Genomic DNA, 19,888 nt, shown 5'->3' with positions numbered 1-19,888 from the left:
TCAATTAGCATATTCCCTCCTTATTGGCTGTGGGCGCCGCCATCTTTGACGGTGGGGCAGTCAATTAGCATATTCCCTCCTTATTGGCTGTGGGCGCTGCCATCTTTGCGATGGCATGAGAGTCAATTAGCATATTCCCTCTTTATTAGATAGGATAAGTCCATGAAACACATGGAAAATATCCAATCTCTCTAGTAATCAAAGAAACACATGTAAAGTATAATTTTCTATTTATTATACTGGTAAAGTATTTTTTAAAGAAAAACAATGTAAAATAGGAAAACTCATACATTATTCATGAGAATATAACTCGTAATGCCTATCAAGCCTTTAGATAGTTATTCTAGAGACCGCTACCTAAACAGCAACGGGTTACTCTCTGGAGAGACTGAACTAAAAATGTTCAGCTCCTAGAACAGGGGAGAAGGTAAAGAAGTGGAAATGAGGTGCATACCCCAAATTGTAAAAGGTCCTAAATCACCAGTTTTACAGCAGAATTTGAGCAGTGACACTTTTGGTCCCCTGAGCAGGACACTGAAAGGTTCATCTCTAAAGAAACTATCCAGAGAAAGAAAAGACCGATACAGATATCTAGGGTCCTCTAACGCCATCTCTGGTTCCCTGTTAGGTGGCTTGGCCACCTATGGCCAACCACAGTGTTCCAGACAGCTTACCCTCAAACACCTAAGGTTACAAGACATTTGAGAAAACACTCTAACATAAAAGAAATCAAAATGAACTCATAAACAGTAGGGAAAAGAAAGAGAAAGAACAAAACTCACAGGAAATAGAGACAATGCAGAAAACAGAACGTGATTAATAATTTCTTAAAAATTTAATATATATCTACCAGATAAGCAAAGAAATATATTGACCCATAAAACCAGAACAAGAACAGGATGTTGTGTGTGTGTGTGTGTGTGTGTGTGTTTAAAAAGGGAACTCAAGAGAACAAGAAGTCTTGGAAATGAAGGCTGAAATAGAAGAATTAATTCATTCGGTAGGAAAGTTAGATAAAAAGTGGTGGAAATATTCCAGAAAATAGAGCACAAAGACAAACAGGAAGATAATAGGAAAGAAAAGTTAGGTGTGTGGAGAGGGGAAATCAATCACGTAAGTGAAAATCCCAAATAATGTTCTAGAAGAAAAAGTAGGGTAGAGTGGAGAGCTCTGGGGGAAGAAGGACTTTCAAATAAAAAGTTCAGAAAAACTTCCCAGACAAGACATAAATATCCCCAATAAACCTCATCAACACTTGCCAATTCTGCCTGTATACCACCACCTTCAGCAAACCCTAAAAAGGAATTATAGTGAACACAAGTATAGAACAAAAAGATGTTAGGTCAAGGTGTAGCATATGGGTTGGAAAGAAGGGTCAGAATCAGAATGAAATATGGTGTGCACCAGGCATGAGAAATGTCAAAACACTGAAAACAAACCCCACCGGCTTCCAGAGGGCCCACAGGTGGCATCCGGGTGTGAGACACCACTGGCCCCCTCAAAAATAACACCGAAAACCACCCGACAAAGGAATAAGGTCAAAACTTAGAATTTTACATTCAGCTAATTTATCCTTCAGGTGTGAAGGTAGGAGAAAGATACTTTCCCACAGGTGAGAAGCTGCAAAAATTTTCTCCCCAGGTGCCTTCTCTCTCAGGAAAGTATAGAACATTAGCTCTCCCTGGATGAGGACCAACACAGAAGAAGGAAGGAAGACTCCAGGAAATAGCAGTCGCAGCCTGGGAGAGAGGGAAGGCTCTTCCCAGGGTGCTGGAAACAGGCCGCTCAGGAAAACTGACCAGCAGGCTGAGAGAGCAACCTGGTCAGCTGCAGCTGGAGGCTCTGGAAAGCATACTGCTCCATGGAAAGGTACAGGTAGACCATCTGATCCCATCTGATCTGCTGGCCATGTTAGAAGGGATCCTGATGGAAAGGTTAGAGCTCAGTTTTAGTGAGAGCAAGGATTTTTGTGTTTTGTTCACTTATGTGTTCCTAGAACCCTGCAAGTAATCAGTAAATATTTATTGTACTAATTAGGCGAGGCAAATAGAAACGGTAAACAATTCACCCTAGAAAATAACAAAACAAAAAGATGTGTCTGAAGGCAGTTTCATACCATCTTACTAGATGGCTCAGCAGTGTCTTCACAGAGTAAGTGCTGACCACTGATTTAACTTAAAAAACATCAGGATGTTAGAATTCTAGGGGCTGGGAGAGGAAGTGTATGTGGGAGGAACTCCTGGTAATGGAGGTATGGAGTGCCAGAAAACTAACAGAAAATCAGGAGATAATACTGAAAATTGCAAAAGAAGGAAAAGAAGCATAAAATATTGAGAATCGTGAAGATATATATTAGAAGAAACAACTAAAAAGAGATAAAAATATTTGCATTTGAGATACATAAGTCAGGGGGAAGGAGAAATAGAGAAGCACAGGGCAGGGGACTGATTTTTAAAAATATATATTTTATTGATTTTTTACAGAGAGGAAGGGAGCGAGATAGAGAGTTAGAAACATCAATGAGAGAGAAACATCGATCAGCTGCCTCCTACGCACTCCCTACTGGGTATGTGTCAGCAACCAAGGTACATGCCCTTGACCGGAATCAAACCTGGGACCCTTGAGTCCACAGGCCGACGCTCTATCCACTGAGCCAAACCAGTTAGGGCTAGGGGACTGATTTTTTAATAAGCCTGTGTTATCTGACTTCTGAAATTATGTCATATCCTAATTTGATAAAAAAAAATTTTAAAAAAACACTAAGAAATGCTTATACTTTAGGCCTCACCATTCTATAGCTAAGAAACTCTCCCAAAAGAATAATCAGATATGCAAAGATTGATGTTCACTGCAATGACCTATATAATAGAAAAAAAGAGAGGAAAATATTGAAAATAGGGATCTAGTTAATGAAACAAGAAGAATATCATGTAGTTATTTTAAAAATAAAGCTTTTGAACAATAATAAGGACATGAGAGAATGTTCCCTTAAAAATCAGGGTTTAAAAACTACATAGAGGACAACTGTAATTTCTATGCACAGCAAGCATAGAAAATATAATCCTATGCTAACAGTCATGTGTTCTAGATAACAGGATTACAGGTCATTTTTCATTCCTTATTTATTCTTTTCTGCATTTTCCAAATTTCCTACAATGAATTTGCATCCCTTTGTTAAGCAATTTTACAGTGTTTTTAACTTTTAAAGCAGAAAAAGAAAACTGGAAAACAATTCTTGGTATTTCTCTAGAGAAGACCACCTCATTTGAAATATTTAACAGTTAAGAAGAAAATCAAAGGGAAGTCAATGCACATTGGGAAAAAGACCAAAAAAATAAAAATTCACAAAATACAGTATGCTTGGCACCTGAAACATTTATAATCACATATGAATTACCAAAAGTCTGTCTCTTAGAGTATCTTCCCATTTTTGAGTCTTAAACTAGTTTCATCTTTAAAAACACCCCATGTGTGACCCTTTGGTGTGATGTTCAATGAAACTCTTTTGTCGCAGCTGTAGGCAGCTTCTGTGAATGCAGCCTTTAGATTTGAGCCAACCAGGATCTGAATCCTAGGCTTTCACCAACTTGAACAGGTTATACAGTACTTTCTACCCGGACACTCCTTGTCTATTAATTGGAATAATTACTTTAAGGTTTACTCTGAAGAAAGAATTGGTAAAGGACTTTAAAATGATTAATTACTGCCTTGGACACAGGACTCCATAAAAAAAATAGTGGCTATTTTCTAGTTCTATTTTATAAACATCCCACAATTCTAATCTGTTTAGCCATATATTCACCAATAGGAGCTGAGTACTCATCCTTCAGTGACTCACTCTTCCACACTCCAGGTCCTGCCACACGTGCTGGGTTGGAGAATGGCTGAAAGGAGGCACTGACTTCAAAGCTACACAGTGGTGACTAGATTACCATGTCAGATTTTCATCACTTCATCCTTTATGCAGAAAGCGCCATTTCAAAGGGAATTTGATCAAACTTGCAAAGGATTTGAGCTCTTTTTTACAAATAACAAATGAAGGTTCAAGAGACATAAGAGCTGTGCAGCAGTGAAATAACAGAGCTATCATGCTGGAAAGTAAAGGAATCAGAGAGTTATCTGTTAGATGGTCAGGGTGTTACAGCCACACAAAGCACACCTCGGTGATTATTCTCATCATCATTTCTGACAGAGCTTTAAGTACTTTTAATAGTGCTTTCAGTAACCCTGCTTGCCGTTTCTACCAAAACCTGTAGGATGGCAAGGTGTAAGTACGATGCAGATTTGCAGGATAAGGAAGCTTGTCACTATTATTAAGGGACAAATGTTTCCTTCATGCTTAAATGTGGCAGGGGAGATAAGATTTTGAAAAGTAAGAATAAGCTTCCTGTTCATTTGTGCCAAAATGATTATTTTGAGAAGATTATTAAACAGATGTCTTACGAGTACATAGAACACCAACAAAACCAACATTATTCACAACTCCCTCCCTCTCCCTTTTGAAAGGGGTGCTGAAACAGCGGTAAAATCTGGATCTTGGACCCAGATCTACCATGATGGCTTCCTTATCCACCCACCATCTTTCAGGAAGCATTAAGCTAAAAGCAGAGCCCAATTTAGGTCAAACCTCACAAATGCCACACAAGACCTATGACAGTTTCACTGTGGGTTTCTGAAAACTCAAGGCCTCACACCAACATCCCCAAACCTGAGAACGGTTTCTGTAAAAACAATCTACATTCCTCTGCAATGGTTTTAAATCTGAAGAGAGATGGGCAAATACAGACTAGAAGTTGATCTCCATTAGCTCTGCACCCACTTCATGACCATATGCCCAAACTCTACTCCAAATGTGTGCTCCTTCCGTAAAAGCCTTGATTATATTTAGTTGATTTTTTGGCAACTGAACTTGCTCCCACGTTTGTGCCTCTAATACAACTTTTGAAGCTTGTTGGTTTTTGGTTAAAAGGTCTGTAGGACAATATCATGCACAGAGGCTTTTAAAACCATCTGCTGAAACCTCATTTTGATCATTACGGTAATGACCAATATTTCCCAGCACTTACTGTGGTCCAGGCTTTCACATGCACTGTCTCCTACAACCCTCCCCATGTCCCTGCGAGCTAGTTTCTATAGTACCGACGCGGGGACTGAGACCTGAACTCTCTAAATGACGTGGCCAAAGTCACACCGCTGGTGGGACTCAGATTCCAACCCAGCAGCCTGAGCATGGAGTCTGTACTCTTGGCTACTGTACACATCCACAGCTGACTATGGTTTTAATGCTGCTCTCTCAAACACCCAGTATGAGTATAGCAGAAGTGTGTAGTAAATGGTCTCTTGGGGAACTTTAATAAGCCACCCTCTGCAGTAAGATTAAAAGGGAACAAAAGTGTGAATACACCTAGGAAGACTGTCCCATGACTCCTCTGCACGGAACCTGCCCCAAGTAGGCTCAGGGCTCCTCGTTCACTCGTTTGGGTCTCCAGTGTCACTTCTTCAGAGAGGTTTTCCCTGACAACTGGCCCATCCTGAAACATTGTCCACTTCCCTGCTCTCTCCTCACGCTGCTTCACTGTCCTCCACAGCGTTTGTCACCACCGGGCAAGTATGTCTGCCTGTCTGCTGACTATTTGCCTTCACTGCTAGAGAGAAGAGACTTGGTTCTGCTACTCCCTCTACCTGCAGTGCCTAAAAAGTGCCCGGCATAAAGCAGTATCTGGTAGGAGTGAATCCAATCAATTCAGTCTCTGGGTGACAGTTAACACCTGCTTTGTATTTTCATCTTTTTGCTTAGCTGTAATTTCTAAATTTCTAAGCAGTAAAATTTTATCTTTTTTATAATATAGGAAAGTTCTGTTTATAAAGTCTTTCCTTTTGAAAAGTCTACCCTACTACTACATAAATTCAAAGGCAGCGTTATGGCCCCTTTTGGTCACTGACAGCCTGAAGACATGAAAACCATGGCTGAATTAATCCATGGCACCCTTGGATGACAGATTAGCATGCTCAGGCCACAGACACACACTCATCACAGGCTCTTCTGGCCAATTCAGCTGCCACTAATGGCCCTCTGTCCTCGGGGAGCCACAGTCCTCCAACATGGCTCAGCCACAGGCCAGCAGCCACCTTCTCAATCCTCTGAGCACTCCTGCCAGTACAGGGAAGGCAGATTCTCCTTGTTACCATTTTACTTTGTAAGGAATGTAAGGAGAGAACAGAGCTCATCACGGTCCCCCGAAGGACACCCACCCGCCTCCCCTGAAACCACTGGAACTCCAGCCAAGCGCTCCATTGCATTGCAGGTGTCAGATACCATCAGATTCAGCTTTTACTAATCTTCTCTTTGCCCCACTCCAATGCGCCCTGAAATAAATTCTTAAATATTTACTTTGTTCTTCTGCTAATCTTCCTATAGCTTGAACTTCTCATATTAACCATACTTAATGAAAGCAATTATTGAGAAAGTTCTATTAGCATAAAGTTTAGACAGGTTAATGACTGCCTTCCCTTGAGAGCTACACTCCACCCACAGGACTTCCCCTCCCTACTAGGAGTGAGAAGGTAGGGTGAGGGGTCAGGCACGGTTCCCAGATTGCTGCAGCTGGCTGTGACAAGGCATACACTTCCACTGTGTGACAGTGAAATTCCTTCTCACCAACTCCTATCCATCATTCCTATCCCCATCCCCAGAGGGCTGTAGAGTTTAAAGCTCAGTCCCAAGGTCAAAAGGTCAGCAAAAACAACAGGTCCTTCTGGACTAGGATAACGGAGCTCTAGGTGGTCAGGAAGGCGTGGTGAGCACTGCCATTACTCTCTCCCGTCTCCTCCCCTGCAAGGTGAGCCCTGTTCACAGCAGGAGCCCAGCTTCTTACCCGGCTGCACCTCCACTGCTTGGCACAGGCCTGGCACCCCCCCAGACAGTGTTGGTTGTAGTGTTTGCCATGTTACTAGTATATTTCTAACAAGGGATTAACTAGAGGGCAGGATCTATAGGTCAGTGTGTAGAAGAGGCCTGCTAGGCACTCAATACACATTATCACATGGCATCCTCACTGGCACAAGAAGAAAATGTTGGCATCACTATCTTCCTTGTACAGAGAATGGAGCTGAGGCCTGTGATGGCAAGTAAAACACTAACAGTGGGCAAATCAGGGCACCAGGAGTTCTGCTCAAAATGGTCTGATGCCCAAGGCCAGGTCCAGCCTGTGAGTGTCAGGTGGCTTCCAGAAATCCCCTCTCTCAGGCAGTTTTCTCTAAAATACAGCACTGGGACTGGGTAGTATACACACGCATCAAGCACTGGTCATCCGTGACAGGCCGAGCCCACAGGTCAGACCCAGAGCTGGGTCCTCAGGAAGTGCATGTCCAAGGGCTCAAATGTCCTGAGCTCTTGTTTTGTGCCTGGTCTTGAGTGGTTTCCACGTATTAACTCATAGTCCTCGCAACAATACCACAGCACCGTAGCTTGTTCCCATTGGTAGAAGAGGACACTGGGTTTATCTCAGGACACATGGCTATGAGGTGACAGAGCTGGGATCTAGACCCCGGCGGACAGGGTCCAGAATCTGTGTCTGTACAAACCACAATCCTATGGCTGCTGGTTGACAGGGGAAACATTAGCATAAGCCCCACCATGGGTATTCTACGGTGGCTCTTCCAGTATAACTGTTTCAAGAGCCCAGTTCCAGGAAGACAGCATAAAAAGTCCCAATGTATATGTTGACTTGAAAAGCTCACCAACAGAAAACAATAAGACAAATTTAAAACCAGCTAATAGTGTAGCTGGCCAACTCTGACAAGCAAATCAAAATGCAGTTTATACCCTCTGTCCACCCGGACACAATCCCTCTGCCGGCTCTGTCACCGCATCGGGCCCTCGGCTTGTCATCCATGGACTTGAGGCTGTGATCACGCACAGAGACTTGCTGAGGTCCGACGGCCAAGAGGAAGGAGGCTGCAATGAGGGTCAGGGCTGCTGCCCCAACGGAGGGGTGGTGAGCCCCTTCCTATCACATGTCCAATGGGATTCCTGTTCTCTTCATGTTTAAACCCACCTTCGCCACATACACTTTATCTCTTCTTTTTCTGAGATAGAATGAAAAGGGGAAAACAACCAAAACTAGCACCTGATTTTCATGTAGGTCACCTAATTTTAGAGGCTGTGGCTATGCAAAGTCAAAAGCGGAGCTTAAAATAAAATCCCTCGAAAGCCCATGCACCTAAAAGCCATTTCTACATCACAGAGACAGACAATTCCCCGGCTCCCAGCCAAGCAGCTTTAATTATAAGGCTGACCTGAAGTTTTAACTCGCAGGCTCTAGAATGAGCCTATTGAAATAGGTGTCAATGGAACCAGGTAAAGGAGGACACGGAAAGACAGGGCTGTCTGTGGGAAACATATGCTCCGCTGTCGCTATGGAGCGTCTATTGAATCAATACCATATGCAAGCTGATAACACAACTGTATATGCTGCCTCATTAAGCCAAATTAGAGCAAGTGGAATCTGTCGCCTTCTGATGACAACAAACAAGTCTAACTTCAGTGTGTCCCTATCTCCGATCCACAGAACAACCTGTGTAGAGGCATTTTCATAAATGACAGCAGATTCTTCCTAAATTCCCCGGCCAGCTCCCAAAGGACTCTGTTCTTTCTGCTGTTTAAACTGCGGAGGAGGGGGAGCAATCCCCACAGGGAAATGAAAAAAGGCATGCGCTCCTTGAAGGGTCAGTAAATTAGTCCAAAGGCACTAAGAATGGTGGGTCCAGGCCTTTTTTCTGCAAGAACTATTCATTCAGAGCAACCTCTGATGTAGTGTAGCTGATTAGAATGTTTTAAAATATTACTTACATTTTTATAATTAGCCACTAAGAAGTTACAGAAGAAATGATCTTACTGTGGAATATCAGTTTGTAGAAAGCATGGTAAAGCAAACGCATTCTCTTTGTGACAACAGAGCAGTCAGCAGCCACAGCAGACCAAGGGCAGACCTGCCAATCGAGAGCTGTGTGTGTGGCCGTCACTGTGGAGGTGAGAGTTCCAGGAGAGAAGCTGGCCTGGCCTGTGGGCAGAAGGAGCAGTGCCCGCCACTCCAAAATCAAGTACTGAGAACCAGCTTACCAGGCTCCCAGCTGGGTGCTGGGTTTAAAAGGAAAATGTAGCATATCTGACCCAAGCCTTTGAATAGCTTACAGCTTGGCTATGGAGACAGGCAAATTCCAAAAATGTACATAGCAGTTGTGGGAACACAAAGCAAGGCCATCAGAAACCTCTGGGGTGGGAGGGGTGTCAGCAAGGCTTCTGAAGTGGAAACAGTGCTGCAGATGAGTTTTGACAAGGATGGTAAGCATTAGCCATAAAATTGGAAGGGCTTTTCCAGGCTGTGCACAAAACCACATAAATGTATAACGGCATAAATAAACAGCCTGCTGTGGGCTCGGCTAGCTCCCAGCAGCACTTAATGGGGTGAGGGGGGGAGGGGAGGGGAGGGGACAGAAAGGTTAGCATTCCAGAGGCTCTGCCCTCTGCGCCCTCAAAGAAAGAACAGGTAGAGTCAGGCTGGCGACCCTGGAAATCCAAACCATGACAAGGGTCTCTAATGGTCATAACTATTTCATCTGCTGGCCTGGAATCTCTTTAGGGACTCTCCTAGGCTCAGGGATAACCTATATGAACCATACTCAGGTCACTGGCACAGTGACTGGATCATGGATAGGCATATATCCTCAGCCAACCCAATCAGAACCCGCCCCAAGAATGCTGCCAGAAACTATGGCCTCCTGGGCCATTTCCACCACCACTGTGAGATGGCTACAATGAAGCCCACAGAGAGGGCAGGACAGTGTCCTCGTTTGGATGCAGCGGTGCTGCACTCAGAATCCTTTTCTGAGCCTTCCCATGACATGAGCCCCAAATTCTCTTTCTGTTGAAGCCAGTATGCACTAGGTTTTTTACCTCTTGCAACCAAGAGTACTGACAAATGCATGGATTTCTTGCTAAGCCTCTAGTATTGATAATAAAGGTCTCTAAATATTGACAGAAAGGGTCAAGTTGGGAATTTCTTCAAGTTTAAAGTGCTCAAATGAAATCATATAGAAATATTTTCTAATTTATGAAGCACAAATACTAGTTATTTTTTTCACTATTAGTGATAATATTCTAATAACTAGTGAAGGCAATTTTTATTTTTAGATCAGTATTTCAAATGTGTAGTTTTTTTAAAAATATATTTTATTGATTTTTTACAGAGAGGGAGGGAGAGGGATAGAAAGTTAGAAATGGTGATGAGCGAGAAACATTGATCAGCTGCCTCCTGCACGCCCCCTACTGGGGATGTGCCTGCAGCCAAGGTACATGCCCTTGACCGAAATGGAACCTGGGACCCTTCAGTCCACAGGCCAACACTCTATCCACTGAGCCAAACCAGCTAGGGCATCAAATGTGTAGCTTTTAAACTGTAATTAACAAATGCTCATGTAGTACTAACTCTGTTCCAGGCTCCTTTCCTAATTATTCATGTGTCTCATTAATCCTGATAACAACAACCCCATAAAATGGGAACTACTATTATCTCCCCAATTGTACAGACGAGGAAATAGCCTTAGAAAGGTTCAAAAGCATGCCTAAGGTGATACAGGCAGGAAGTGGTGGAGCTGGGATTTGAACCAGGGCAGCCTGGCTACACAAATACAGCCTTTCCTTGACCCTCATGTCCTGAGCACTGGGAGCCAATGGTTCCATTTGCCTTTAAACTGTTACTCCTAACCACAGGGCTTACAGCAAAGCATTTATACTCCCTAAATCCACATTAACACATGGCTGCTATCTTCAAACAGTCTTGTCTCTTTGCTGGCTTGTTCCCTCAATACAGTCATCCTTGAAACAGTGTCCTTGGGAATCCTTAGGACACCTCCTCCCTTGCCTTTCTCCATGGCCTACCAGTGTCCACCAGTGTCCCTGTCGTGTCAGCTCCACCCTGACATGGTCTCGAACCCACCCCTCTTCCCTTGGCCTCACGTCCAATTTCAGGCCTTTTCCTACCTGAGCCAACTAAACCCTCTCTCACCTGGCTTCCAGCATGACCCCCCTCAAAGGCATTCCACCTCCATAAGGCCATTGAGTTTTCTCTGAAAATACAGATCTTATCAACCACGTTCCTGCTTTAAACCCTTATCAGCTGTCACTGCCTATAGAAAAAAATAGAAACTCCTCAGTAGTTTCACACTGAAACTCCTCACAAACCCCCAGCCTGTCTTTCCAGTCTCATCTCCTTTGGCACTGCTCCGGATATGCTGCGCAGGGCATACCATGCAGTCACGCAGACCTCTGGGAACCTGTCTTATTTTCCTTAACTTACTTAATTTACTTTCTCATATCTGGATAATTCTATAATTTGCTTAAAATAACAATGTAATTTCTTCTATAACAGTCGTATAATTTAAATCCACTCTCTCAGACTACTTTACCATCATTATTCTGAATTAGTGGCTCTTACTTAAAAATAATTACCTTCTATATAAGCAGGCATAAAATACAGATTGCCAACATTTTACTAATTTGGGTCTAGGAAAAGAGTTTCTTAAGGTCAGGATCCCAAAATAGTCTGGGAGTTTATAAAATCTCTCACTTAGGGGTCTGGAAGATCAGTTGCAGAGCTAAAAGTGGAAGGCGCTGGGGACTTGCAAACAGCCTTGCAAAGGAAGAGGGGAGGAGACCTTAGGTCTCAGCAGGCCTATCGGGAAACCTCAAAGTCTCAGGCCTCTTTCTGCGCTGATCTTAAGTGGTAATCCCAGATTCCAACAATACTTTATAGATCAGGGTTTCTCAGCTGCAGCACAACTGACGCTGGGGCTAGATAACTGTCTGTTGTGGAGCTGGCTGGCCTGTGCACTGCACGTAGGATGTTTAGCAGCATCTCTGGCCTCTGTTTACCAGATGTCAATAGTATCTCCTCAGTTGTGGCAACCAAAAATATCTCCAGTCATTGCCAAGTGTTGCCTGAGGGGCAAAGTCATCTTTCAGTGCAATAAGTACACAAGCTCAAAGGGCAGCATCACTTCTCCTGAACTGCATTTCCCCCTTCTTTCTCCTCCTGCCCTTCTCCTCCATCTTCATAAAAACCAAAATGCCCTTGACCACCGAGGTGAAAACCATGCCAACAAGGACATACATTTTTTGGTGAAGGTAGCAAAAGAATTGTTTCTGAGTAGCCAGGTATTTATTGCTGCCCTTGTAAAGAATGAAACAGAAAGTGACAGGTAGATAGGAAGAAGACATTTGTTTCTTGGTGCAATCAATAAGAAAGCACCCTGAAATCTTGCCTCTCTTCTGTCTCTCACCAGCATCTGGGGTGCCATTGGCTGGCCAATACCTGATCCTGGGCGAGCCACCTGCTGAGCCACTGGGTGGGGGCAGGGGAGGGCTGGACACTGCAGGTGCTACTTCAACACAACTGGAAATGTGGGTACACAAACAAGGAAGTCACACAGGTGCAACTTAATTTCAAGGCCCATTAGCAGCACAAAGGGAGGGAGGTACTTTCAAATGCAAGCCCTGGAAAGCAGCGGGGACGTTTTCATTTTCAATCTCCACATGGTAAGAATAATAATTATGGTTCTTTTTATTGAGAAGAGCATTCAAGTTCAAATACACTGCACTTCAAACTCAAACACTACAATATATTATATGTTGCAACTGATGTTTGCGAAATGCAGACATTCAATTTGGACTAAGTCTCAGAAAATGGCCATTTGAATTGTGCCTGCACCTTTGATTTTGTGATTGTGTTTCCCAACTGACCATGTACTTGTAAGCAGTCATAACACAAAGGGGAGCTAGCATTATGTTGGCCTTTTAGAGAACCTTCAACGCTGGCCTGTAATTCAGCTGATGTTGAAGGACAACAACTGGGTTTTGAGAGTAAATAAATGCACCCATGCACACACCACACACCCATGCTCCCCGCCCCCTGCCCCACACAGTACAGAGCGCTGCAATGTGTGCCCATCCCCCAAACCATTCCAGTCTAGATTGCAACTATCAAGTCCTCTGAAGGTCCACCATGCAGAATCACCTATGGGAAGGAAGCTCAGCCATGCCGGACAAAACCAGAGTCCTGCTGTCTGCTGAGGTCCGAGAAAGGGAAATGAGATACCAAGTCCCACTTCCAAGCAAATCCCCTTGAGTATAAATAGAGAAGAGAAACTATAAAAAAAAATAAAAATAAAAAGCCTCTTGCAGCAGTGAAACCAAATGCTCCCCCCCCTACAGCAGTGATGGCGAACCTATGACATGCGTGTCAGAGGTGACACGCGAACTCATTTTTTGGTTGAGTTTTCTTTGTTAAATGGCATTTAAATATATAAAATAAATATCAAAAATATAAATCTTTGTTTTACTATGGTTGCGAATATCAAAAAATTTCTATATGTGACACAGCACCAGAGTTAAGTTAGGGTTTTTCAAAATGCTGACACGCCGAGCTCAAAAGGTTCACCATCACTGCCCTACAGCATAAGCCAAACCATGTGGGCAGGATTTACTGAACACCTTCAATAGGACAGCTTTGGACAAGACACTATGGGTAAAACAAGGATAAACTTGGGCGCTGTCAGTCCCTAGACAGCAGGCATTTTCATTATCACACATCCGTACTTTTTACCTCCCCCATGTTAGAATGTGGCAAAGGACCTCAGACCCAATCCTGTCCGCTCTGCTTCATAATCTAAGATCACCATTCTGGAGAAAAGCAGAATTAGTCTTTCCGGAAAACCAAGGTGTTACTCTGAAAGCAGATAATTTTGACAAAGGCACAAGCAAGTCCTTTCAGGGAGAAAACCTGGAGAAATGGTGATTAGTTGAAGGGTGGATTTTTTAAAAATCTGTTTTTTCATTTCTTTGATCCACCTTCCTCTTCAATAAGATAAACAGAGTTCAAAATGCAGTTCAATATGATTCTTGATTTTAATAAAGTCCACTTCCACCTAATTTCTCTAAAGGGAATGATTCACTTTCACATAATAAAATAGCCCAAGAGTGATAAATTTGGAAAGAAAAGCCATTTTGGATAAAAGCCACATGGAACACAACTAAACAGAAAAAGGAAAGGGGACACATGCACATACACACTAATGTCCTCTACAAAGAAAATAAATGTAAGAAGCCCTTCTTCAATTGCTATGGTACCCAATTTAGAGGCAGTTTATAGCCAACCAGAAGCTATATCAGCAAGCAATCAGACACAACAGTAAGCAATCAGAAACATCATGAGCAGCGCGACAGCAGAGTAAGCAGTAAAGGCACACCAGAGAGAGCGCTTCTGAGCAATTACCACATGTCTTAATGCAGAAAGGGAGAACGAATAACTGCACACCCTAGGACTGGAACCCTATAAAGATGAACTCTCACAGCTTAAGAGCTATTATTCCTGCTATGACAAGAGGGGTATGAGGACCACCTGTGTGACCGGGGCCCAGACAGAAGGCACACAAGCAATGGGGGATTAATAATGAACTAGGACTACGAACTTAAGTTCTTGCTCTTCTTTTTCACACCCTAATCTATAGCCATGACAAATAAACAAATGCTGATTATTTGAAAAGATATTTATTTCTGAAGGAAATAAAGGGGAGTTCCTTTAATCTTTATTTCACATCTATGTCTGCTGTGGCCAATGCAGAGCCCAGGGAAGGGATGTATATGCACACACACATGCAGAGGGGCGAGCTTCTTCTTTTTTTAAAATAATACATAGGTCAATCAAGGAATAGACACCCAGACCAAAAAAAAAAAAATTTCCTTGTTAAACAGGCTATACTGTCAGCTCTTTAGGAACCTCAACGAAAACGATAGCACACTTCCCCAGACTCATCCATTTGCAATGATTTACAAAGAGAAGCAAGAGATATAGCACACACTCTGTCTTCTCTCTGTGGTGCTAGGCGGCCTTATGCTGAGTTCAGAGGATTCCAGTACCAAAGGTCCCCTCTCCCAAATATTTAACTCACTGAAGCCTGGGAAACCACTTACTTCTCAGAGATGCTGAGAAGATTATACTTAATACTAGAGGCCTGGTGCATGAAATTCATGCACTTGGGGGGGGTCCCTCAGCCCAGCCTGCATCCTCTAGCAGTCCAGGACCCCTTGGGGTATGTCCGATTGCCGGACCAGGGAGATAGGGCCTAAGTCGGAAGTCGGACATCCCTCTCACAATCTGGGATCCCTCACTCCTTACTGCCTGCCTGCTCGCTCCTTACCGCTTGGCTCACTGCTCCTTAGTGCTCACTGCTCCTTAGTGCTGCTGCTGCGCTTGCCAACTGTGAGCCCGGCTTTAGGCTGAGTGGCTGCTCCCCTTGTGGGAGCGCACTGACCACCAGAGGGCAGCTCCTGCATTCATTGAGTGTCTGCCCCTGGTGGTCAGTGCGCATCATAGCGACCAGTCGTTCAGGTCATTCTCCATAACGGTCGCGTAGGCTTTTATTATATAGATTGTGGCTCCAAGAGTCAGGAACAATAACTGGTATTAATGGGTGGTTGCTCCATGTTAGTTTCCTCTCCTTCCTTCCAAGTTTCTTCCAAGTCACAGCCCATTTCTAGTCTGTTTCTCCTCCATGAGGCCCTAACACCTCAATTTTACCTGCCTGCAAAGCTTATCTTCATGTGAGAAGCCTTCCACACTGACCCCCATTTACAGTGACCACAGTTTGTGTTATTTTATGCCTGTGTATTATTTTCCTAATTGCCCAGTAAAAATCTCAAAGGTATCTCACACACACACACACAAGGGAGCTAGAATGAGGTTAATTATTGAAGGCATAACTTGTCTCCCATTTTCCCCAAAGGAAAAAGAAAACTCTTTGGTTCTTTAAATGTTAGTGAAAACAGGGGACTGATGATATTGCTAAAGGAGCCCCCCTCAGAGCCAGTGGCTTAGGGAATATGCTCAAGAGATACCTGATACTGAGTAAACTAGCTCAATACTCAGGCAGGGAAGAAGTAGCCACCAACTCCCTCCTATGTCACTGCTGGAGGTCTACCCACCATTCTCTACTCTGGGGCTGGGGCCCAGAAGGAGAAGTCTCTCTGAGAGCCTGGCTCACAAACAAAACAGCCAGAGGCAGTAAGATGCCTGATCAGGGGAGAGAATGACAGCAGACATGTATACACGGTTCCTGCAGGACAGAGGCAGTGGGAGGCAGCAGTCAGTGGCAGCGCGCCCCACCCTGCCCACCTCCAGAACTGTGGGGAGGTAGAGCAATCAGACGGGAGCTTTCCTATAGCCTTTCCTACTGGGGAGGGGATGGAGGAGTGGAGCCTGGAGAGGCATGGGTGCTGTTTATTAATAAGCAGCTCAACACAGTGGGAGGTTTCCTTGTCTAATTACAGAAGCTGTTGGAAACTGCAGGGAAGATAGGATTTATGGCCTAGATGACACTGCCTCTGTGTTGTAATTAAAAGTTATTTTTAATACCTCTGTTTGGTTGGATACTTTGGATTATTAGAAATATAGTCTGCAATTTAAAACCCGTGAAAGGGCAAAGAACATAACAAACAGGTAATACAATAAGCTTGCACAATGTGAAACGATTAAATGTTTTGACACTGGAGGTGGGAAAGAAAAGGAATCTCTCCCAATTAATTCTTGGAATTTCTATAAGAAAGGGGAAGTGAGAAACAAGCCAACGAGTATGCTAAACTGATTTTCAAAAGTAGCCCAGCTACTTATTTTATCCACTAACTAGGGTTTGGATACCACCCACCAGGAGTAGTCAGTGGGTATTTACACCATTCACCCAAAGCACCTGATGTTAACCTTTCAGCACCTTTCTTCGTCCCTAGTCCCTAGGAAAGGACGGTGTTACCCTAACAAGAGCAAGTCCTGGCTCAACCACAGAGCCCCAGAGGCCAACCCCAGGGCAGTGATAGGGGTCCAACACGAGCTATGGACAATACATGCTGGGTTTGATTTGGGTTTTGTGGTTAACCCACTTCTCTTCTCTCATGCAAGATTCCAGTTTCAAGAAGGGGCCAGACACAATGAACCCCAGTGGGAACCGCATGGTGGCATCCATGAGTGGCTACAGAATCAGCCCAAGATCAGGTAGGCGCCATTATTTCCTACATCCATTTCCAGATTTATTTCTCCATATGCACACCGGAGGCATTTTCTACAACAGTGGCTCTTCTTTAACAACAGGGAGGAGGGACTCTATCATATGTAATAGACTTTTGAAATTGTCTGATGAAAATGGGGAGGAGGAAGGCCCTCTAACTAGCACGCGCTTCCCAGATAACCTCTACATTTCATTTATCCATGCTATGAATCTTCTCATTAAAAGTGAATTCTAGGAGCTCATTATGTGAAATATATCATAGGAACCACCAGACATCACACATCATGATGAGACTATAAAAGCATTTTAACATCTGTTATTCAAAAATAAATTTAAACTCAGCTTCACAGGGGCCATACCAAGTTTATGGGATTTATCTTATATGGAAAAGAACCACTGTGCTTCTTTATTCTTTTCCCAGTTCAAATCAAGATCTGACCCACGCCGGGCTATAGAATCGCCCTTCTTACCTGCCACATTAATTTTCTCAAGTGCTACCAAGCTGGGAACAGCTGTGGTGGAGTTGGTTGAATTTGTTCCTGTGCCATTGATGACAAGGGTGTCCACCTTCGACTCTAACTTGCCAATGCGCTGCAAAATGTTATCCAACAACACGGCGAGAGTTTTCTTCAGATCTGTAAAATAAAATGCACAGTTTAAAAATTCTTTGGTCGCCGAAACTGGTTTGGCTCAGTGGATAGAGCGTCGGCCTGCGGACTGAGAGGTCCCAGGTTCGATTCTGGTCAAGGGCATGTACCTTGGTTGCACGAGAGTTTTCTTCAGATCTGTAAAATAAAATGCACAGTTTAAAAATTCTGTGGTCACTGAATAGGTGTTCAATGCACATGCTTTCTCTTCCTCTCTCTGACATTAAGAAGGAAAAGTGGCCCGGTAAGTGTTGCTCAGTGGATATAGCATTGGCCCTTGGAATGAAGGGTCCCGGGTTCAATTCTGGTCAAGGGCATGTACCTCAGTTGAGCCTTGATCCCTGGGCCTGGTCAGGGCACATGCAAAAGGCAACCAATTGACGTATCTCTCTCATATCTATGTATGTGTGTGTCTCTCTCCCTCTCTAAAAATCAATGGAAAAATATCCTCAAGTGAGGATTAACAAAAAAGAAAAAGAAAAGAAGTGGCAGAGTCAAAACCTACTGCCCAAGGCCTGTCCCAACAAACCATATCTTAAAGATGACAGGGCCGTCTTCAAGTGTCCAGAAAGCACAAAACAACGTGGTCTGTTCTGGGACCCAAGTTGGGCAATAAATGACATAAATTATTTCTAGCCACTGGGCTGATGGAGAAAACTCCTTGTTAGCATCCTACCAAAGCACTCTGTGAAATTCCCCCTCCTTATAGCACGATTCACCGGAGCACAGAATGACAATCCCCAAGGTCAGCCAGGTGCTGAAGTAGTTTCTGGATCAAGTTTGGTGTTATTTCAGTGTCCTGTACTGCAGTATGTCCCAAGTTTTTTGCAGTCTTTATTTCGGTTGGTTACATATGGTAACAATAAAAGCCACAGTTCCCAGATTTCTAGGCGTGCAGATTTAGAAAAAGACTTCAAGACCAGAGGCATTCACTCGTTCAAGAACTATCACACAGCTCCTGGGCGCCAGGCACTGCCTTAGATGCTAGGGATATTCCCTCATGGCACTTCCATGCAAGCGCTGACTCCCTTTCTTACATATCTGACTGTGGGTAGGAGTGATACACTTCCCTCCAGACATGTCATCCTCACATACGTCAACATTTGATGAGCTGGTATATGAGCTTTTCCACATACACAGAGATGAATTTAGCCCTTCTCCTCTGGAAACTCATAATCAAAGAAAGATATGCTGACTTTTACATGTGGAAAAGGCAGAAGGACAACAGCATGCCCATCCATGTGGACAGAATCCAGACTCATTTATGAACTGGGAGTGGGCCAGTGGAACAGGAACAGTGTGGGTGCAGATGTGGTGAAGTCCTGAATGCAGGCAAATGGGAAGCTGCTACCTGCCTCTATGCTGGGAACAGAGCAAACTCACTCTGAGCAGGTGCTCTGATCTGGCCTGGGAAGAAACACACACCTGGTTAACTCACCAACCGCAGGCACAGCCTACCAGCACTGGCCCAGAAGCACTCAGGTGGCCCCCTTCTGCCAGGCCTGGAGAGAAACTCATCAAAACAGAGGCACAGATATGCAATTAGTATGGAAGTCTGTGTGCTCAGTGGTTCACAGATGACATCACTGGAGCTGACACAAAACTACAAACAGAAACTGAGCCCCCATCTTGATTCAATAAGTCTGATTGATGTGCTTGGGACGATCTCACCCTCCCCACCTCTCCCAACACTGAACATCACACTTCTTCACAATGGTAAGATCGCAGCAGTCTGTTCATTCATTACTTCTAACAAATATCTGACTAGGCTTAATTTTTGCTCTTCAGTATGTATATTATTACCTGCCAGCAATAACCTGTCCATGGCTTTAGAGCAATAGGGCCAAAGATCTGATTATAACAAAGAAGGACAGAAGAGAACTAGCGTTTTCTGAAGGCCTACCATGTGCCATGCACATGTACATATACATATATATACACACACACACACATATACATACATATATATATATATATATCCTATATAATAAAAAGGTAATATGCAAATTAACCCTCATAAGAGGGCTGCCTACGACCAGGCCGGCAGGGGGCTTAGTAAGGGATGACCAAATGACTGAACAGCAGGCTGCGTGGGGCAACCAGGCTGGTGGGGGCGGGGGGGAGTAGTT

The 19,888-nt window shown here is 43.8% G+C and overlaps 1 protein-coding gene across 2 annotated transcripts in view; it reads right to left on the bottom strand.

The window, feature by feature from the left end:
* MGAT5 (mannosyl (alpha-1,6-)-glycoprotein beta-1,6-N-acetyl-glucosaminyltransferase) overlaps positions 1–19,888 on the bottom strand; it is a 302,502-nt gene that overhangs the window by 178,862 nt on the left and 103,752 nt on the right. For both annotated transcript variants that reach the window (XM_005868854.2, XM_005868853.2), the window contains one exon: positions 17,583–17,747. In XM_005868854.2, coding sequence (XP_005868916.1) covers positions 17,583–17,747 — 165 coding nt within the window. The remainder of the gene's footprint in view (positions 1–17,582; positions 17,748–19,888) is intronic.

The sequence above is a fragment of the Myotis brandtii genome, unplaced genomic scaffold (assembly GCF_000412655.1).
Source record: "Myotis brandtii unplaced genomic scaffold, ASM41265v1 scaffold278, whole genome shotgun sequence".
Lineage (NCBI taxonomy): Eukaryota > Metazoa > Chordata > Mammalia > Chiroptera > Vespertilionidae > Myotis > Myotis brandtii.
Note: the sequence above shows the minus strand (reverse complement) of the source record. Positions and strands in the feature narration are given on the sequence as shown.